The sequence below is a fragment of the Trematomus bernacchii genome, unplaced genomic scaffold (assembly GCF_902827165.1).
Source record: "Trematomus bernacchii unplaced genomic scaffold, fTreBer1.1, whole genome shotgun sequence".
Lineage (NCBI taxonomy): Eukaryota > Metazoa > Chordata > Actinopteri > Perciformes > Nototheniidae > Trematomus > Trematomus bernacchii.
Window position 1 is genome coordinate 7,176,416 of NW_022987608.1, and position 23,316 is coordinate 7,199,731.

Here is a 23,316-nt window from a genome sequence, read left to right on the forward strand (position 1 = left end):
TCACAGTGAACATTTAGTGGTCTTTGTTGTACACCGTTATCACAAGGTAATGTCATTTAAACGGGGACCATTTTGAAAACCAGTCCATTGTTGGTGTGTTCAAGGACTGATTCGCAAGCAGGAGAAACAGCCGCTAAATAGCTGGATGTTAAATCCTGAAGATACGCAATAAGCAAATATGGACGCTGAGAGATATTTTATGGCCATTTCTTGCATTGAAGAGGCTTACGCTTTTCTGCAAACTTAGATCCTGGGTGGTGGAGTTGCATTTGATGCTTAACAAAATGAAAGCAAAGCCATTTATCCAATTTCTTTAAATGTACTAAGAAGCGACCATTTATGGTTGTGCTATAATGACTTTCTTCCCTCAAAGGCACAAGTTGTGTAACATACTGTAATACAATCATAAAAGCATAGACTTGCTTCCGCCACTCTTGAGTCTGTATCTTTTGGTTGGTTTCTGTTAAGTGTGTGATCTCAACAATTGGGCAATATTTAGTGACATCACCACTAGACTGGCACACTATGAAGGAGGCAATTTCCAGAAAAGTATATTGTTTTTCTTTTCAATTTGAGACATTTCGTTGAACTTATATTGTGTTCAGTTTCAATCTCAAGCTGCCGAAATGCCAGGTTTTTAGTTCTTCCAAGCTGATTTCTTTTGTTAAATGAACTGAAACCAAGGAAACAAATGTCTGGTATGCTTTGGAATATGTAGTCAATGGGCTAGAACATGCAGCACCACCGGTGTGCTTCCTTAAAAGATGTTGAGAGACAGAGCGATGTACAGTTGGGAGATGGCTCTTTTCTGGGCCTTCTCACCAGAGCCCACACTAAATTAACATCCGATTCACTTTGAGACTCCCAAATCCCTCCTGGGCTGTGTCCTCTCCTCTCTCACCCCATTCTCCTGTAGCCCTGTGTCTCTTTATTCCTCCGTCTCCCACCTACATCTCCGTAGCACTAACATTCCCAAAAGACCCAAATAAAGTAGCCTAAGAACACTGAACATTAATAAACGGATACTTTAGGGGGTTGGTTAGGGAAAGAAGGGGGGGGGGGGGAAATGGCCTACTTTAACACTTGTCACTTTCTCAGCCTCTCACACACACTCCTTCCTTCCCTCCGCCCCACTCTTCTCCAATTTCATTTTTTCCTCCATCCTAAATGTCTTGCCAGTCTGCAGCCCTGTAGCTGAATAAACAGTTATGGAGGGAGAAGGAACAGACGAGAGGACATTTACTGTGTCCTTTCCCTGGAGGGATTTCTCTTTAAATTACCTGTTAAATGGCCTCCAGGGGCAGGACTTCAACATGCACTGGTGTGTGTGTCAGCGTTTGTGTGTGTGTGTGTGTTATGGCACGCTACGGGGCACTTTCCTCCATTTCACACATGCCTTCCCTCCCCAAGGCATGTGGCATTGTCGAGGAGAAAAACTGAATTAAAGTGATTCTGTCCTTATGTTCCTCCTCGCCTCAGTCTCTCTCTTCTTGCCTCAACACACACAACACACAACACACACACACAGGCACACACACCTTCTTCTTTCCGTCTCACCAGTTCATCAGCGAGTGGTTATGTTCGGTGTTTGACCGCAGAGTCGGGGGAGTCGGGATGCCATGGACACTGCAAAAAGTGTCCACGCTCGAAAGTCATATTGAACAAGCAAATAGGAAGGTTCTCCTTTTTTGAATAGAGTTTCATTTATTTCAGGAACATTGTACAAACAAATGTGTTCACGGTGAAACAAGACAGATTAACTCAGACTAATCCACTTGCATTAAAATAAGCCTTTCAAGCAAGATAAACATGTTGATGTACGAACATGAAGGGACATTTTCTCACACATTTTCTTTATAGAGAATACAGACAAACATATGTTTGCATATTCTCACAGTGTTAGAATAATTTTATTGTGGATGCTATTTGGTAGTTAGGTGCTTTAATTTACTCTTGGTACAGTGGGTTCCGTCAGTGTATATATATACATATATATATATAAGTGTTGAGTCCTATACATTCACCAGTATGCCACTATAGGATTTGTTTAAACTCATTGCACCCTATTCCAAGTGTTCTGAATCTAGTTTCCTAGGTGTATTGCCTCTGTAGTTAATAACGAGCAAAATGCACAGTTTATGTACCCTGAATGTCCATTGTTTACCTTAGTGCTATAGCAAGCTGAGCTGCACCAGGTTACACTGGGAACATCAGCCTTGCAGAGGCAAATGATTTAACTAAAGTGTATTTTCATTACTACTCAACTGAAGGAGGCAAGCCTGTCTTTTGTTACAGAGGACATATGCTCATTTTCAGGTTCATATGTGTATTTTGTGTCTCGACTGTGATGTTTACATGCTTTAATGTTCAAAAAGCTCTTTATTTTTCTCATACCGCCTGTGCTGCAGCACCTCTTTTCACCCTCTGTCTGAAACCAGAGCCCAGTCTGCTCTGATTGGTTAGCTGCCTGCGCTGTTGTGATTGGTCAACCTCGTAGAGATGTCCCACCCCTTAGCCACGTATAATGTGTTGGAGCGCTAGCCAATAGAAGCAAAATAGTTTCTTAGTGATGTCACTATGTTAGGGAAGTAAACAAAGGAGTCTCAACAACGCATTTCAGGCAGTGGCTGAGTGTGTGGGAGAGAAAAACCCTCTGGGTTGAACTGTCGGATTTTAGCCTTTGCAGACCATTTACATGCACACAAACCTATATAACTACTGGAAAAGCATAATAAGGCCCCTTTAAACAATCATACAATATTATTTTCCCTGGACAAGGATGATAACAGTATTTCCGCAAAGTTGTTCATATACATCTTCTATGCCTAAACAAAAAGCTTCCTTGGCCCAGAGATAGATGCAGCATGTCTTGGGGCTGCATTGCATTCTGGTCTATGGAGACGTCTGTCTGCGTTGTGATTGGTCTTTTCTACGTGGCTCTGCTGGAAATGTCTCAGAAGAACGCTGTGTTGTCTCCATTTTGCCAGTTAATCACTTGTCCCAGCCAGTTTCTTTTTCATGAAGGGCTTCAAGTGTTTCTGGGTTGATTTTTCTTTTATATCTGATCAAATGGTTTGTTTAAATGGGTATTTTTCCAAGAACTGATTAGCATTTGAAAGAAGAGCAAGAATTGAAGTTGGTTTCAGAGCAAGAAAAATTGTTGTTTTAATATAATTATTATTGATTTCAAATTGCTAACAGGCTCAGCTCTCAATTTAAATGAGGTTGTGCTGCGGGACAGGATATTTGTTGCAGTGTGCAGGACAGGCTCCATCCTGCCCTGAGGGCAGCTCTGTGCTCCACAGCGTGTCCCTTCTGCCACCCTGGCACCAGGCTCACAGTTCCTGCCACTTGCCCCCCCCCCCCCATCCCATGATCAGGAAAGGGAGCCACCCTTTCACCCACCCTCTCACCCTGATGCCCACCCCTACCCCTTCTCCGCTGCCCCGGAACAAGCCTCCAGCTCTGGGTGATCTGGCTAATCTCCATGATTCACACGCTGAAGCGCATAAGACCGGAGAAGTGGAACGAAGACAGAAGGAGGTGATGATGGCGCTTCCTCCCTCCCTCCCTCCCTTTTTTTTCTTCTATTGTCTTTCTGTGCCTTTCTTCTCCTCTCCCCCGCCCCTTGTTTCCCTCTCTCCACCGGAGAACTTTGAAATAATTTGCGTCTCGTGGGCTTTTTTTACACATTCTAATTTCCAACTAAATGGGACATCTGTTTGAGAAAAGGAAGATTTGCCACGGTTGCCAAGGCAACTATCACTCTGAAAGAAAAAAGAGGTGGGGGTGTGGGGGGGGGGCTTGATGCAGGGAGAAGAGAAAAAAAGTCCAACAGCTTTTATGGACAGAATTAGACTTTGGTGGAATATTATCCCTGCAAGACAAACAGCAGCGGGCCTGTTCTCTCTCTCTCTTGCTCTCCTCCCATCGCTCTTCATGTCATCATCCCTCTCTCAGTCTCTTTATCATCTCTCATTCCACTTTCCCCATCTCACACTGTCGGCCTGTCTCTCTTTATCGGCTCTTTTCTTGCTCCCCCTCCCCCTTTCCATGTTTTCCACTTCTGTTTTCTCTCTTTTTTCTATCCCTCATGCTGCAGAATCATCAGAAATATCATTGTGAAATCTGCCTCCAATTAGAGGCCTAAACCACCCGGTCCACCCCCAGCCGCCCACCCGTGACAGCTTCTCCGCTGTCTGAAACGTCTCCTCCGCAGCGCTGAAGCCCACCTCACACTCCCTGGTAATTGGTCATTATTTAGAACAGGAGGGGACAAATGTGCTTCCCCCAGCGCTTCTAAATGCAAGTTAAACGGCCCTTCATTATGCCGGCACGAACAGTAAGAAATGGTGGTAAAGGAGAAGGGGGGGGGGGCAGTTGTGTAAAATGTCACATGCTGCTGTCCAGACAAGACAAGATAAGATAGGGAAGGATTTCTTATCCCTCCATCCCATGACATTTGATGTGTTTTTTTTTAATGCAGTCTGAAAGTTGAACAGGTGCGGTGATGCTGAGTCTTTGTAATACGTTGAAATCTGTAGTGTGCCCAGCCTTAATGACATTCGAGGGGAAGGTATTAGATGAAAATGAGAAAAAACTGGTTTTTTCCAGTAAAGTAGAAAAAGTCATTATCACTAATGTTATTGTTGCAAAAATCAATAAACGGCTATAGTGCTTGGCACAAAACACTATTTGACAGGTTTTTGCAGTAAAGTGGAGCTCCTCTCCCCGCTCCCACACAAAACTCAAACCAATGTTTGATTGGAAGAAAAAAGATGGCAGAACCTGCAGGACAACTCGTACACATGAGATATGAAGAATTACATTTGCATCTGTCCTAAAGCATTTTCCTCTTTGTTTTACACACACAGTATTGTAAGGCTCTTAGTCTAATTGTAATCCATGTGCAAATTCAAATGTTGGCGACAGACGGTTACATTTTTTTCATACAGGAAAAATAAAATAAGGGGAACCCAACACTGAGGAAAAAATCATAAAGCTTGGTAAAGTTTTATTGCTGTCATCCAGGAGCTCAAGCTAGATAAATAAACTTTGCACAAACTCCAACTCGGAGCAGAAAAGCACCCAGTATCTATTGTCCCATCGTATTCATTTAGCGGACAGGTGATTTGGTGTTGCCTAGCAACGATAAAAGCACAAAGACAAGTTTTGCAACCTGCAAGGAAAAAGTGTAAAATCACCATATTATCCTGTGGCAGTTATCTCAATGTGTTTTTATATGCATTCCTGCAAAATTATTATTCATTGTGTAAAAAAGCAAATGAGTAAACATTTTTAATTGTATTACATATAATATGAAGCTTATCAAGTGTTTCAAGTGTACTAAAGGAACCTGTGCTATTGCTGTTGGGTTTGCTAACAGGTGCAACAGATGTGAAACACACATCCACATCCTGCCATAAGAACTTATTTTAACCCAAACCATTAACTTTTCGCAGACCTGCCTAAACCTAACCACTTGAACCACAGCACATTACATGATACTTGTTAGATGCTTTTATCCAAAGCGACTCACACACTCAATACTGTGGGCAATCCCCACAGGAGCAATTTGGGGTGAAGTGTCTTGCCCAGGGACACAACGACATGCTGACTGCAGTGGGGTTTGAACCTGTGCCCCCCTGATCCCAACACCAACGCACTCTCCACTGCACCACATGCCTCCATCACATAACAAAATAGTGATTTGTAATGGATGCACACAAAAAACGTTCCCCCTGTTCTTGAGCCTTCAAATCAGAAAACACTTCTGTCATTCCACATGGAAAAATAAGGGATAGAATCCTTCGGAAAACTTAGTCCAAAGTTCAAGTTAGCTTGAATTGCATATTGACCAATTTTGTATCTGCAAGTCCTGTCAGGTACCTTTTTAATTGTTAGAAAGTAGAAGCAGCAGGTATGCAATAAGAATACTCAGTTGTAAGTATAAATGTCCCAGTGCAGCTCCTGTCATCTCCAAATGACACAACTCACCCACCTGCTCTACAAGCACACACACACTCCCATGCACACACACTGTAGCCTCCACCTGCCGTACCGAGGGGGGCTTACTCAGGGCTGAAACCATGTGCTCTGATCCCCCCCGTCCTCTCCCCTGCGCATCCAGCACACTCTCCACACACACCTCCAAAATCCCCTCTTCGTGGTTGTGTTTGTCCACCCATCTGTCTTCAGATCACTCCCTCCCCCTCCTTCACAGTTTCATGCATCTCCTCCCTGAGAAGATAACAGTTTTTTTTTTAATACATACTTTAAACACTCGTCTTCGGCCGATTAGCGCATCGTTACCCGCTTTTACACGTCGCCATTACATCCCAGTGAGATTCGACTCCGGCGGGAGCTCATTATCGCCGGGCATGAAGTTGACTGCCAGGGTCCCGGCTGATTTGTCACATCCCAGTTCCCTTCTGCCACCGAGCCCAGCAGATTGGGGGTGTTGTTGAGTGGGGTGTGTGGAGGGGGGAGGATTGTCTAGAACTGCCTGCTCTGGGGAGCGTCGCAAAGTGGGTTTTTTTTCTACGGCCTCTGCTTGTTACCGTCTTGTTTCTTGAAAGTCAGTCTTGTCGTCAAAGAGAAACGACCGCGAGTCACGTGTGTTGAGTACATCTCCACGTGGCGTCTGTCATGTCGCTGGTATTGTTTACAGTGATTCATGCCGTTTTTGTTTATGGCTGTTTTGTATCGTGAAATGGAAACAGTGCCCCGGCAGACATTCATCCACTTACAAGATGCATGAGATTAGCTGGAGACTGTGAGGAGAAGCAGCGAAGATTTATGAGTCAAACTGACATATTTCACCGTGTTCGCCTCATCAGAGTGCAAATCAATTCATCCCGAAGCCTAACAATGGTTCTACTGAAGAGGTCTGAGCAAGCATTGAATTTCTCTGTGTTGTACATTAAAATGTAATCCTTTAGCATTGCATTATATATAGCCACAGCTCATAAGTTTAAGGATGAGCGTTGGATTGTACCACAGGCTTTTGAAAGTGCTTGAATTGATACATTCAGGATGGCCTTCACTCTTGATAAAAACGCATTCAGAGGAAATTCATCTGTGCTCCTCACATGCGGAATCCTAAAGGCATGACTTCTTCCACATAAGGATTTTATTTAATGCAGCAGACTCACTTCAACTGATCAGGCCCACTCGAGTCCCTATTTGTACCGACACATTGAAGAGAATGTGAACCCGTCAATTGTGTGAAATGACCAGGTGACGCCAAGTAGAGGATTATGAGAATCACACTGCTTTTTATCTCCTTTTACTGACAGGTCAAATATAAATGAGATACTCATCCTACAGGCCGCCTAAGATATACAAGAAGGTTGGACCCAGCTGGAACACCAACCAAATGTAGCGCCCTGTTGCCCAAATAGGCCCTTTTGAAATGGTGTTAAGTCAGGGTTAGGGTTAGATCAAACATGATCTCCCAGACGGATGCGTCATGGCAAATTGAGCTTATACTTTTTAAACCCGCAGAACATTTATTTGAAGTTAAGTTTCCAATGATTAAAGACAGAAATACACTTCAATGTGTTTGGAAACAACGCAAAAAATATCTAATCTCCACAACATACCTCATTCACACCAACGGTGTTTCAGGGCCGGTTCGGTAGCTGGAGCTTGAAAAGCACCGGGTTTTCCTGTTCACACCGCAGCGGAGCAGCCTCTTAGCTCCGGAATCCGGTTTGTTTCGAGCACCAAAAAATTGTCCGGCTAGAAGCAAGAACCGCATACGTCACGCTTACGTCGAGGCGGGGGCAGGGGCGGGATCAACTCCTGAACAACAACAAAAAGCCTGCGTTTTGTCCAGTTTGTACACAACGATGGAGAAACTTAACAAGCAGCAGTGGTCCACTGAAGAGACCAGCTACCTACTGGGAATCTGGTCTTCCGAAGAGGTACAGAGGAAGCTGGAGGGGAGCACGCGGTCCAAAGCAATTCTCCAACAATTGCAGAAAACCAAAACGAGTAGCGCTTCAACACAATCGGCCATTGTTGTTGTCTGTGTGAGCTGTGAGGGGTTTCCGCGCGGTTTGGCTTTATGAAGCAGGCACGCAAACGGTTATGTCATGACGCAAATGATGACGCAATGACGCAGCACCAGTCGGACTCTGGGCGGTGTGAAAAGAGCCGGAGCTAAACCGAAGAACCGGTTCTCAACCTGAAAAGCTCTAGCACGGAGCTTGAACCGGAGTTGCGTTGGTGTGAAAGAGGTATTTGACTTCATGCTGCAATTTCAAATATTGCGTTTGATTCAGTTTATTGGAAGGGGCTGTACCTTTACTGAAGGACAGCTCTGTCTACAAGTCAACAAATAGTTTGATAACACTCTCCGTGTATCTTCTGAGATGACATGAAACCTTCTTTTCTCGATGGCCTGGAATCAGTTTTGGACTAGAGACTTGAGAGAGCAAAAGCAGCTTGTGAGAGGGAACGATGGAGAGGCAGGGAGTGAGTGTCAGAAAAGCAGAGGAGAGCAGGAACAGGGGATTTGAACATTCATCTGTCACTAATCCTGTTATTCCTTCCCTCCGCATGTCCGACACTATCCCACTTTCCCCTCTCTGTCTCATGTCTTTGTTTGGCGGCGTTGTTTCTCATTTCCTGTACTGCATGCACTTCTCTTTGTCTGCGTACATATAGTTTCTTCCTCCCAAAAGCCTCCTTTCTTTTTTCTTCCCATCTCCTTCCACTATCCACCCCTTTTTAAGATGGCTTTCATTAAAAGTGAACATCCAGGAGATCCAGATCTGCCAGGTGTCTGTGTGTAATTGACGCAGGCCTTGAGGTGTGATGTTTCAGCGTTTCAGCAAACAAGCAGATTTTACAGCCTTGGGGATGGATGGATAGATGCATGTACAGTAAAGATGGATGGACATGGTGGGTAAATGAGCAGTGACAGCAATCATTCGGGGATGGATAGGGAATAGAATTGAGAAGAAGGAAAATTATTCACAGATGTTTCAGCTAAAGAGTTTTTGTAGTGCCCAGCTCTCTGGTTGGGATAACTTTCCTGCTGACAGAATATTAAACAATGTATTTGTTGAAAGGGCATCCGAAAAGGATTCAGATTTAAGTTTCATACTACCATTTCTATTTGTGATAATGATGGTGAGCCAAGTTAATACTTATGTCATTGTTGTAGATATAGAATAAATCATCAGATGAATCTATAATGACAAGCGCTATCTGTCACAGGCTTTTAAACGTTGTTATAAATATAAAGCACACACACACATACACACACACATATACACATACATATAGGCTATATTCGACGAGGTGCATCCATGAAACTGAGACAGTAGAGAGCATGAAACACACATGGAATGTCTACTGTGTGTGTGTGTGTGTGTGTGTGTGTGTGTGTGTGTGTGTGTGTGTGTGTGTGTGTGTGTGTGTGTGTGTGTGTGTGTGTGTGTGTGTGTGTGTGTGTGTGTGTGTGTGTGTGTGTGTGTGTGTGTGTGTGTGTGTGTGTGTGTGTGTGTGTGTGTGTGTGTGTGTGTGGCTAGTGTATCAGTAGACAGAAGAATGTCTAATGTAATGCATAACACTGTGTGTAGATCGGATATCTGGCAATCTTCTAATCCTTCCTTTATACTTTCAGCTGTAACCCCTGCTGCACTCACTGCTTACATGCAACTACACACACACACACACACACACACACACACACACACACACACACAAGTAATTACTTTAAGAAAATCACATAATACCTAATATCTCACAGGATAAATAACTTAACTGATCCTGTGTGTGTCCTAGTGTGAGTTACATAAGTCATGCTGAGGGCCAACATGTCTCCAATCTGCCTCTCTGCAGAGAGATGTGGGGGTGAAGACACAGTCACCACCACACAGGTGGAACCAAGGCCACAGGAAGGTCAGATTAAAGGAGCAGTTTGACTCAAAGTCTCAAGTCACCATTAGTCATCTTTGTCAAAGTTGCTATGTAATGTGTGCAGGGTCAGTTGAAAGTGTTTCTTCATATTTTGTATTTGACTGATTTGTGCTAATGAACATTACACGTTTTACTTTCCCTCATTGTCAACATTTTTTATTTCTTGTACAATTGTTCTTTCTGCATTAATCTGGCTTTTTAGTATTTTAGCATCAGAGCATTTACTTCAGTAGCTTTGTTTAGAAATGCATTTTTGATGTCTTCATTTCATTTTGGGATAACATACTGTATATCCCGTCTGAATGTAATCAACCATGCAGTTCCATTTTGTGGGAACTTCATTTTTGAGGAGACAAGGATGTTATGTCTGAAGAAAAAAGTGATATAAGTGATGAGATGGGATGGATGAAGTGTGGTTAGGACAACACACACACACACACACGCACATGCACACGCACACACAGTGACAGTGACAGTGAGAGGGGTGCTGCAGGCGAGCCTCCGTCACATCTTTAATCCGCCTTATTGTCTGTCAGATATACTCTGCCTTCATCCCTTCCTTACTTACTCCATCCTATCCTCTCTTACTGCTTCCTCCTCCCATTACTCACCCATTCCTCTCCCTCTATCTTCATTATTCATCTCCATCTTTTTTTTGCCTTAACCCATACCTGTTCCAATTATTCCCTCAATCTTGTCTTATCAAATTTTAAATGTGTTTTTTGCATCCTTCACCCCCCTTCTTCCTTTCTCCCTCCTTTCATTCAGTGTCTATGTATATCGCCCCCTCTCTGTCACTATGGCCGTCTCTCATGAGTGCTGCCTCACAATTAAACATCAAAGTGTGGATTTGGGGAATCGAATGGCATGTGTCTTTAGTGATTTCCAGTCAAGTTAATGACTAAATTGAATAACAGTCTCTTTGCAAAACAACTTGTTCCCTCCCTGCGTGTCTCTAACGCCCCGCTGTGCTGAGTGGGCCGAGTCAAACTCTCTCATGCTTGCCATGTACCACCACGGGCTCTGTGAGCGCGGAAACACACATGCAAATTTAGCCTGTACGCACTCATGCCTGTTAATGTCCACAAGCACACTGTGTGACTACTAAGTGATAACTGTTACATTTCCCGAAATGTAACACCTATATTGTTTGAAAACCGCCATTGTTCTAAATCTTAAGCTGAAAAGAGGAACTTTTTTAGTTTTGTGTTCTCTGTTGTCGTCAGAGCAGAGTGTGAGTGTTTTTAAAGGAACAATGGCTCTGATGTTCTTCAATGTCAAGTAGCTTTGCTTCACAATGCAACTTATCATCACCTGTGGCTCAGTTAAAACCAGTTGGGAAACCTTTTTTGAACTTGAAATACTTTATCATTGTATAACTTTATAATGATGTTGTATTTTAATCAACAGCAGTCTTGTGGCTGTAGCTGAAGTTTTTAAGTTTTGTAGCAGGCTATTCAAAGAAGATGAAATCTTGAATAACCTGTCATTCCCCTACGCTGTAAATAGTAAATTAAGCCAGAAAATAAAATCTTTAAACATTTGTAAAAGATCTGGATTCTGCTGAGAAAGCTGACCCCTAAGTAAGCATACATAGTGATTACATTACACTCTTCTACATTGCATTTTGAAACATTTCCCCAAGGATGTTTACTGATGAGGGGGGGCATGAGGTCCAACCATATAAGGAGATAGAAGTCAGGGAGAAGAAGATAAGATATAAAGCCGTGGGGCAAACATTAAGCTAAATAGGCCTGAGTGCCTTCACAAATGAGCATCTGCACTTGTGTGTTAAACGTCAAACACAGAATAAACCGCACTTCTCAAATGTGTGTTTATGCAGATCGCCACGCTCCACTCCCCCAAACTGCCTCCCAGGCTGTTATTAGGGTCATTAAGTCATGAGTAGTTAATTAAATCCTGCAGAGGTGATGGCGGGTGGGTGTTTTCACTGCGTCGGAGCATGTAGTGATTAGCATGAGGGCCGTGATGCACATTAAGACGGACCTTGTTACAGTAATCCTGCTTAATTTGTATTTCCCGTTTGTTCTTACTCAAAAAAACACAGTGTTTCTTCACCTCCTCCTCTGTCTACTTGGTTAGTGTGTGATTAAATCCTAAATAAGCAAATTATAACTTACTCACTCATATTGACAGATCCACAGAGAGTTGTAACTCTAACTCTCTTTCAGTTGAATCCTTCTGCAACTTGAATGTGGCACAAATATATTTCGACCTAAAAGGCTCCACCACTCTGTCGAGCAGGAAACAGCACACACACACACACACACACACACACACACACACACACACACACACACACACACACAGTAAACTTAAGACGTGAATTATTGAATAGACCAAAACAGCTGTTTGCCTGCATGCCAAAAACATGATATGATGCAGGTTTACCTAAGGTTAATATGTGATAAAAGAATTAAACAATGCCAGATTTTAGTAATAGTAAACACATTTTGGTGGTTTTCAAAAAGTACTATTGATACTGAGTCTTCGTCTCCCTCCCCTGCTGAACTTCAGAATACCTTAGCTAGTTATTTAGTTTAAAAACAATCCCCCCTCTCACACAGAGAAGGCAGCCTCTCTCCTGGCAGCAGGTAATTTCCTCCTAACTAGGAAAGTGAGGGGGGAGAACTGAAGAGGGAGGAAGAGAGACATGGAGTAATATGTCAAGAGGAGACAGACAAGGGAGTAGGAGGAGAAGGAAAACGGACGGAGAGACGTAATGAGGGGTAGAGATGAAGGAGAGAGAGAATGAGGGGGAAAAGAGAAGAAAAAGAGGCAAGCATGGGTGCCTGGCAGCCCTTGGCAGAGGCGTTCAATGATTCATGGACTTACTCCAGTGATATCAGTGGGCCTCCGTTAGTGACACACACACACTCACACTCACACAAACACACACACACTCAGTGATACATGCAAGCTCCGAAACTTCAGCGAAGAGCTGTGCATTGCTGTTTGTGTTAAATCTTTAAATGCATTTTAGAGTGTGAAGTTTGACTTTCCCTCTTGTCCTTAAGAAAGAGGTGAAGCCAGTTACTGAGGGCTGTGTGTGGGTGTGTGAAATGAAAGTAGAAATGGTTTGAACGCTGTTGTTTTTCTCCCCGTGTGTTGCCTGAAGACGTGCCGGGGGATGGAGCGCTCTAACACAAACATCTGTTTTCTCCTTTTTTTCCCCCCAAAACCCATAACAAATACCAGCCCGGCACATTAGAAGAATCTTTAATATGCGTCACACACGTCTCCTCCTCTAACACAAATCACTCGCCCCATTGTAATCCCTTTACCTGATAACAAATCTGAATACTGAAGCAGGGATATTATCCGTGGAATTACATTCGTCTGGGGTTTGCTCGACAAACACAGGGTGGGTCTCTTACTGAGAGAAGCTACGGTCAGTTCTGTGCGAGGGATAATCTCTTTTTAGACGCCTACAGCCGGCATGGGGACGTTTTTCTGGCACGCCGAAGAGGCTTGCTGCAAAATGAGATACAAACCATTTGACAAAGAGTGACGCCTTCTCTTACTGAATGATTGATGTCGCCAAATTAAAGAAGCTGCGGTACTTTAAAGACGGTGCTGTAATCCTCGGCTGACAAAATGATAGACTGGATCTTCATTGTTTTAGGTATACAGGATGATAAACTTGAGGTTTTTTCAGTCCAACATTTGAAACACAGCTTCTTAAAAGATTGAAAAGAATGTTATAATTTGAAAGTATATTTTCACAAGTTTTGAAAGCAACATTGATCAATCACAACATGTTTGAATAAGCATGAAAGGACTGCGACTGTTTTATTCCATTGCCCACTAACAGCTTATACTTAAAAGTATTGCAAACCATTCTCTGAAGCGTACCAATCTGCTTTTAGAGTCCTTCCAAACCTTCCAGGTAACCACTGGTTCAATCCGTTTCAGAGCATTATGACATTTGTACTGCAGCGTCACAGAAATAGGCTGCTGGTGCATCATGGGACGGCTGTGGCTTTGGATAAAGAGAAATTTAACTTTTGATGTGTTGCTCCTCAAGTCTGCGAAGGCATGACCATCAGTGTTTGAATTTGTGTGTGAATGTTGAATATGATAAAAACAAATGCCCTTTGAGTGGTTGAAAGAGAAGAAAGCACTTTATAAATGCAGGATTATTGAATGCACCATCAAACAGTCTCTGCTTCTGCCAAACTGCCCCACCGTGCATTGGTCGCGTTTACACCGTTCAAACATCAAGGCTGAGATTGTCGTTTTTGTTGAATTTCTAGAAAGTGTTGATATACTCATTTTGAAGGCTTCAGTTAGTGATGCAGTTAATCTGTTGTGTTGAACTGCAAGGTGTTTCTTACGTTAAGACTCTCAGGTGGATAGAATATTAGAAAACCCTGAAAGTAAAATGCAGCTCTCTCTCTCTGATTAACGTGTTGTTACAACTGCCTTGCAGAGTTTTCTCATATGCAAATAAAACATTCGGTATAACTCGCATACAATTATCTGTGGCCTTAGGGTCTAACAAACATGGTAAATGCATACAATTTCTCCTAAAACATTTTTTTTAAAGTCATGTGACTTGCTTGTTGACTGGCGAACAGTCTTCTTCTTCTCTGCCCTTGCTGGAACATCAATGCTATTGATTCCACATGCTACCTTTAGGTCAAGGCCACTCAGACTGTTTGAATGAGCTTAGGATCAGGAAGGTTAGCTAAAGTGAATAGACCTTTACCTTGGAAAAAAGAGACTTCTTATCTCAGTAGAGCTTTCTTAGATAAGAAGTATGAAAAATGTTGATATTGGAGACCAATAGCTAGATTGATTGCCATCACTTTAATCACAGTCCAACCTGCTTTTCACATAATAAAAGCAGACACAATTAAAGAAATCAGAGGAACATCATCAGGTAGTTTAAGCACTTGAACAGATGCTTTCCTTTTGAAGGTCTCAACAAAGAAAAGTTAAAGAAGAAAAGAGTCTACACAAGTTGGGCAAGTTTATATAAATGTTAAGCAGTGTCCGTTGGTCGTTATTTGAGGAAAACGTATTTACCATCTTTTCTCTCATTTGCTCTCTAGTCATCCCAACATTTACACCGAGAGAATCGGGAGCATCAAACGCACCGCCGAGCTCATTTCTTTTTAATGGAGATGTCCACGTGAAGACTGACATGAATATTACATTCCACAAGCCCTATTAATATGCTAAGGCCAGTCTAAATGTTTTAATATTCCCAGTGTCAATGATTGAGATTTTGTCCATGGGCAGCATCAGATCATTCGTCAGAAATGTATTCTCTGATGTTCAGGAAGTGGGAGGATTTTAAATCGGATGCACCGTCGAAATAGGACGGGATTTCCCATGATGCACTACTGCCACATGTGCTTGACCATCCCTCCCTGAGGAGCTGAAGTTCCCATTTTTAGCTTGAAAAGCGACTTACGTGTGTGGAAGGTGTTTATTTCTTTCTTCAAACCTGTCTTTCCGTCTCAAAAGTCCTCAAGCATGTCAGACACACAGACACTCACTCCGGAAATTATTCTAAAAATCCTCATCTGATGTTCCACTGAGCACAGACGCGTGGAGCAGCGGCCACAGCGATAAAGTTGGCGTTTCGAGTGACTGCACTCGGCAATTTAAAGCCGGTTGTGCGGCAGTGGCGGCGGACGTCGTCGTTGCACACACACACGTGCGGCATGTTGGAAAGGAAGATGGATCGGAGTACAGATTGTAAGTGACATGTTAATTTCTTCTCCGTCACTCACTATACGAGGCGTCTGTTATCAAAGTAAAGGGACACGAGCCCTAGCCATCAAGGCTCCTCTTCTTCTTCTCTTCTTCTTCTCTTCTTTTCTCATTTCTCCCTGATTCTTCTCTCGGCTTCCTGTCGTGGAGCGTTCAAGGGCTGACTGTGATCAAGGAGAAGTTTAATGTCGCTTTCAGCTCACCCGCCCTCCTTCTAGGGATCTGTTTGATTCCTCCCCTCGCCCTTCAGTACATGACTACTCTACAGAAGACCCCCTGGAAGCTTCTCACCTTGAAGGTCAAACCACGAGTTAAGACACTTGTGTGAAGATGTGTGTGTGGGGTGCTAAAGAAGAGTAAGAAGTCACACTATGTTTTGACTTCCTTGTGCGTTTCATTATTTACCAGCAAAGGCAGCAACTTCAGGAAGTCACCGTTAAAATATCGCAATAAAGTCCTATTAAGGAAAGCAAAACTGTCACTTTGTCAGGCAATGGAAGATTGCTTACAGAGCAAGATTGCATACAGTATATGCTACTGTAAGTGCAGAAAAACTGCAATCACTAATTATTTTAGACTCTTTGTCAAAAACGGACTCATCATGACTGTCCAGTTGAAACAACAGGGTCCGCAAAAATGTAACATTGTAAACTTAATCAAAGTTTTAGGTACAACAACCTGTACATGCCGCGACATCATCATTTTGAAACATTTGACTTTTGCTGTGTGTTTGCGGGTCGTTTGCTGTAGTTTGAGAATATCTTTTTAGAGCGCACTATTATGCGCATTTTCAGGTTCATATTGTATTCTGTGAGATGTCTCCATGCTTTAATGTTCAAAAAGGTCTTTACTTGTCTCATACTGCCTGTGCTGCAGCACCTCTTTTCACCCTCTGTCTGAAACCAGAGCCCAGTCTGCTCTGATTGGTTAGCTGGCCAGCTCTCTTGATGATGATAGGTCAACTGCTCACAGATGTCCCGCCCCCTGGCCCGTCACGTACAATGTGTTACAGCACTATCAAATATAAGCGTGACATAGTGATGTCACTATGTTACAGAAGTAAACAAAGGAGTCTAATGGAGGCGTTTCAGGCAGGGGGGGGAATGGGTGAGAGAGACATTCCCACAGAGAACACACTAAAGGAATCTTTGTGTTGAGAGGGTTGAGAGTGTTTCGTTTGGAGCAGCAGTTATTATGCTCCAAATATCTGGAACAAACTACCATAAACATGCAGGTCCGCTGCAACTCTTACTACTTTTAAATCCAGGCTGAAGACTTTTCTTTTTGCCGCTGCTTTTAATTGATATATTCATATCTTAAACTGCACTCGTTTATTATCTTTGCTTTTTAATGCCATTTTCTTAATGTCTTTCATTTTTGTAAAGCACTTTGAATTGCCTTGTGTTGAAATGTGCTATATAAATAAACTTGCGTTGCCTTGCCTTATGAGCACATTAACACATTTTCCATGAAGCCTGCAGTGTATTGAAGTTTGGGAATACTCAACATAGCACTGTAGTTAAACAAGTGTTGTAGGTTGTTTACTATGTGTGCTGTTTGGTTGTGAGTTCTTCTGTTTAGTGTTACTTCACTCAAATCCCATTTCAATGAGCTGCAATATTATTGTAAAGGTTAACAGCCAGAGTCGAAGAGAAACGCATAAGATTGTCCCTTGATGTTGTCTGTACTGATGGTGAATGGACTAACCATTTATCTTCCCGTGTGTGTGTTTGTCTGCAGGCAGCCCTGGTACTACGGCTGGGGCTTCAACCTGCCTCGGGGTCAGGCTCTGCTGGACAAGTGGAACCAGATCCCTGACAACACAGACATCCTGGTCACACACTGCCCCCCACTGGGTAAGACACACATTACACTGAACACACACACGCACACACAAACACACACACGCACAAACACACACACCGCTGGCAATCACACCAGCACTGCCAGATTTAGAAGCCGCCCTTTACATTTTCAACTGATGGGCTCAGAGTAAATTGCTTTTGTTTGCTTAAACTAGAGGGGAATAGTGGGATTTTGGTGAGATTATGACCCTCCTGGCCTAAATCACCAACCCAGTCTCACGGCATTTCGTGTTATAGTCACAGAATTAATCTATTGATTCGTGTTCACCAACACGATTTCCGCATTTTTTTCGTGTCACACAGAACGATTTTAGAAGCAATGTATTTCTATTGGTAGTATGTTTCGTGCCTGCACCAAATAATAACAAATTAGAAGGAAAAAAAGATTTAAAAAATACAGATTTCAGTATTCTGAGGCTCTGAGCCCCATTTCTTTTCCTCGCAGACGGCAAAAAAAGTCTGACATTATACCATTTAAAATAAAAACAATAATTGTGGCTTGATATTGAGTAAGAAAATGTGTTTATGAACCACACAGCTTCCGGTCTTCCAAGACCCGACCGGAGAAAAAGACGTGGTGCAGGCACGAAACATATTACCAATAGAAATACATTGCTTTTAAAATTGTTCTGTGTGAAATGAAGAAAATGGGAAAATGGTGTTGGTGAACACGAATCAATAGATTAAATTAATTTCGTGACTATAACACGAAATGCCGTGAGACTGGGTTGAAATTACAGGGGGGTTGCATATATATATATATATATTGTGTGTATTTTTCACCACTATAAACTTTGATGGATCAATTGACTCCACAAAAGTGGCAGTTCCAAAGCGCTTGACTGCAGTGAATCCAGCAAGATACATATACAAGTTACATATCATTGGCATGATCTTCACCTATGATATATATATATTTTTTTTTAACTCCAGCCTGCTGCATCTGTTAGATAAATAAACGTCTGTTTGGGGCAGATTGTGTCACATCTGTTCCCGACCAGTAAATCTGGCTCTCAGTCCTTTATTTATTTATTTAGGTGTTTATTTATTGATCTACACGTAGACATATTTTAAATATATAGAGTTTAGAAAGAATGTCACCAGCCTATAAAACATGTTTTATATTATTGTCACGTTTTTATATTATTTTATACAGTCAAAGGTCCCCAGCTGGATTGGACCTGACTTCATTGCAAATAAAGAATATTTTTTGTATTACTTTTATTTAGATACTTACATGTGAACTGACCTTCACTGCACATGTTTGTATAGTGTTTGAGCTTGTTGAAACCAGCTCTCACCCTACCATCAAGTACACATTTTAATATCACTTCAGGGAAAGTGCTCTTAGACTAGAAGTTTTTTTGGTGTTTCTCTCGATATAATGTGTAAAGACCTTGGTCCAAGTTCTCATTACACTACAGACTTGTTCTGAGGTGTATTCTTTTCTCTTCTTAAGTAAGTATAAGACATATTCTTCATCAACTTTATTGCAGATTTCCTCAACACTGTAAATGCTTGATTTTCTTTAAAAATATCAAAATGGGTTGTCAGTCCAAGTCCCGATCAAACCAAAAATACGGACTTGAGGTTACATCGTGGGCTCTGTTGGGCTGTATTTCGGACCTATTTGTGTAATTGTCAAAAAGGTGATAGGTGATTTTATATTATTGAGTAATTGGTAATGTAATCAATTCTCACAGTCGGTCACAAACACACTTCACCTGTAGAGTCTCCTGTGTCATCACCTTTCACATTTGTCATCCCCACACAAACAAATGTCGCAAGAGTTTGACAAACACAGATGCTGACTCGCAATCTAATTGACATCCTACAGAGACACCGGGGCACACACTGCTCTCTCTCTCCCTAACTCTCACTCTCCCACACACACTTTCACACCTCATCTCCTTCTGCATCTGTGGTGCTCAGACGAGTGTGTGTGATTGATTTCTGTGTCTGCGTCTCGGCTGCAAACACGGCCGTTTATTTTCCATTCAGCTTAGCGAAGTGTCTCCAGCTATCTGCTCGTAAGCCACTGGCATATGGAGCGGCAACAGCAGGCTACTAATGCATGAGACCCACACACACACACACACACACACACACACACATGCTCACATATTCACATATTCAGAGCAAGACTGCAGGAATGGCATGAGAAAGGAAGATGGATAAAGGGTATGGACCACAAAAGTGTGCATAATAAAGAGCGCTAGAGGTCAAGAAAAGACATCCTTTTTTTAAATGTTTTTTAAAAAGAGTGCGAAATGAACATGGCCCAGAAGGTGACGGAAAAAGGAGTGTTAGCAAGACTTGTTTCGCACTGCAGCAAAAAGCTCTCGTCTTTTATGAGGCGCGATAAAACGGCAGATCGGCAGCTAGAAAGGAAAAATATGGCCTCTTTATCTGGCTGTGAGGAAGAAGTTAACAGTAAAGAGACAAAGGAGGAAAACAGGCTCAGTGCCCAAAGCAGCAGCTGCTTTGAAACAAACGGCACATTAGAGCAAAATACCCCGAGACGCAAAAAGCCCTCGTAACTTCTCACGGCGCTTCCATCATCTCCTAAGGCTTGTAAAGAATTCTGAAGGCGTTTCATACCTAAACTGATACTACAAGTTTTTACAGGTAGATACATTTAGAGGACAAAGAAGTCCGACTGTATTACTTTACCATCATGACTGATTCACTGCCAGCCTACACAGAAGTTTTATATGTCTGTGTTGAGTTTAAGAGGATCCATTAACTGTGCTGTGAGGGAGAGTTTTAGCACTTTGTTTGGTGATAAAAAAAAAGGATAAGAATCTTAGAGATCCCTAGAGAGACTCTTCCCTTTCTCTTTCTTTGTCCCCGACTTGCTGAAAGGCAGCCATAACTATCATAACTATCATGCTACTTGTCATTCAGCGTTGGCATGTCAATGCATACAACTCGAAAGAAACACACTTTTGTAATGTGTTGGTCTTGGGCTAGGTGAGAGGTTCATTTGGACTGTTAGACTTCTACATGTAGTTGAAAATGTAAACTTGTCTTTAAAGATTTGAGAGTTTACCTGATTTGTCCTCAAACACTTGAGACTTAGCTTGGACCTAAAAACTGTAAACCTGATTTGAACTTGTCCTTATGAGCCTTGACATGAGTTTCTTTCATTAACACTTAAGGCTTTGACTCGTTCTCCAAGACTTAAGGATTGGCTTGGACTCATCTTTTAAAGACTTGAGCTTGATTCAGATTTGTCCCTAAAGACTTAGTTTGGCCCTGTTCTTAAAGACTTGAGACTTGGCTTGAAGTCGCCCTAAAAACCTTGGCTTTGACTTCCACTTAATGTCCTGACACTTGACTTAGACTAGTCCTTTCAGTGTAGAGATGTGGCTTGGATTTGTCCTTAAAAGACTTGAACATGACATAGATTTGTCCTCAAAGACTTGGCTTGGACTTGTTCTTAAAGACTTGAGACTGGAGTTAGACTAGTCCACTCCTTAAAGACTTGAGAATTGACCTAAACCTATTTTAGAGAGACTTGACTTGGCTTGGACTTGTACTAAAAAAACTTGAAAACTTAACTTGGACTAGTCCTTAGAGATTTGACACTTGGTCTTGACTCGCCCTTAGAGACTTTTCTAGTACAATGTGTAAACAACTTGTCACTTCACCTGTCCTTTCAGACTAGAGACTTGGTTTGGACTTGTCCTTAAAGACTTTAAACCTGACTGTCCAGAGGTTGCCTTTTGTCCAGGCCTTTGAATTAGCAGACTCCAACAGACTGCCTTATTGTTCAAATTTCAATCTTCTAATCATTTGTGGAAATAATGTTTCCAGCAGTTCATTTATGAAACAATGAATACATTGATAAAAACTATGCAAGCAGGAATTAAAGTCTTCTTTCAGTTTATTTTTCTCATCTGGCCATTTGTTATTTTGTGTACTTGAATCTATTTGTCTTTTTTCCTTTGTGTTGACTTTATTATTCCTGTCTGCGCAGCGCGACAGAAGGCAGGGAAGATGGAGCCACGAGCTCCTCACTCATTTTATTTCTCCGACTTGATGCTTTTATTGACTCAGCATCAGCAGCATCCCTCCTCGCAGAGCAGCCACTAAATCATGTACACTCCATGCTTCATCCTTGTCACACACACACTGTGAAGTCTGCATCTGTGTGTGGCTGTGATTGATCTTTATTTTATATGGCTGCTTTCTAAGAGTCTTTTTTGTGCTGCAATGTGCAGTTTGCCATTAGACAAGGAGTCTGAAATGAGTGTTGCTCTTAAATGTGATGTATGAAGGAAGATGAATATATAACTGCATGAAGACAAATTCAGACATTTAAAATGAAAACAGAAACTAGAAAGTCAGCCCAAAATGATCAGTACACTTTTGCCCGTTATATTTTTAATATTACATCTCATTAGATAGAAAAACACTTTTCTTTAGCATACTTAGCATACCACCACATGTGCTACAGCTCTTCATATGTGTCGTGGTGCCATTTTACCTCTGTTGGAAGTAGTGCGTTTAGTGTGAGGTGTGTTTGATTTGTGGTGTCACTCTGTGCAGGTTTCCTGGACTGGGTGCCGAAAAAGATGCAGCGTGTGGGCTGCATGGAGCTGCTCAACACCGTCCAGAGGAGAGTCCAGCCCAAGTTTCACGTGTTCGGACACATTCATGAAGGTACTTGCTTGTAAAACAGTAAAACACACACAATGCTGCAGTTGCAAACCGAGACAAATGTGACGATCCACAGCCATTTAAAGCAAATCAACTATTTTCAACTCTTGTAAAAAAGAAGGTCTTACTCACATGGACTTTTTTTCCAATCATGCTTGTTTATTGATATAGTATTACATTGGAACTATAGAAACTAGAGGCCCAGGTAATGACACGTCCCTTCACAACATAAACATAAAGTGTCAATTGAATGCAATTACAAGTGAATGGCGTGCCCTTAAAATAAATACAACACGATTTATCAAACATTTAGGCCGGTTTGCACGGCAGCAACACAAGGAAAGCAAAGGACTGGTAACAGTGTATTTTCTGGTCCTATTTGTTGTTGTTAAATTATGCTATTTTACATCATTTTTAGACACAATTATTCCTATACATGACGCCAAAAAAGCTTTCCATAGTTTAATAATTATTTTTATTTTTACACATGGCCTGAACATTTGGTTTTTCTGGCAATATTTGGACTGTCAAATCATACTCATAAAATCAAAAGAAACAGAAATTCAACAGAGTTCAGGAAACATTAAAATAATGTTTTAAAAAAATAATTATTCAGACAGTTACTATTTCACAAAAAGGAGCTTGCAAATAATTATAATGCTAATGCTGATTTAGTGGTCTTTTAGTGAAGGAGTCAATCCTCCTCCCAGTGGAATTAGCCCCCTTGATTAATTTAAGCGGGAGTAGGATACAACTTCTCAACATGGCCACACATTTCTCCAATTTCCTGTGTTTTAGTCAGAGATGTACTCTAAATATAAACTACCCCCTCTTTTGTTTACAGAGTACCATGTACACATTTTAAGGCTCACATAAATCCTAACGACCTAAATTCATAGGATGCAATATAATATGTAGCATCCAGGAATGGCCTCTTTAAAATTGCATTCTGAATGTGGCAGATAGTTAACACCCCTGCTGCTACATCACTGTCTAATATTTTCTCATGTATCTTATAACCTAAACATTTATAAAAAGAAATGTATCTACATCCTTGTTTTATACCTACTTGTATGTATACTTTTTCCTTAAAATTTCCTACAAAAGT

General features: G+C 41.8%; 1 protein-coding gene across 2 annotated transcripts in view; it reads left to right on the top strand.

Annotated features, from left to right (window-relative positions):
- Positions 1 to 23,316, top strand: part of mpped1 (metallophosphoesterase domain containing 1) — a 55,904-nt gene that overhangs the window by 28,201 nt on the left and 4,387 nt on the right. For both annotated transcript variants that reach the window (XM_034131450.1, XM_034131451.1), the window contains exons 5-6: positions 17,419 to 17,534; positions 22,098 to 22,211. In XM_034131450.1, the coding sequence (XP_033987341.1) occupies positions 17,419 to 17,534; positions 22,098 to 22,211 (230 nt within the window). The remainder of the gene's footprint in view (positions 1 to 17,418; positions 17,535 to 22,097; positions 22,212 to 23,316) is intronic.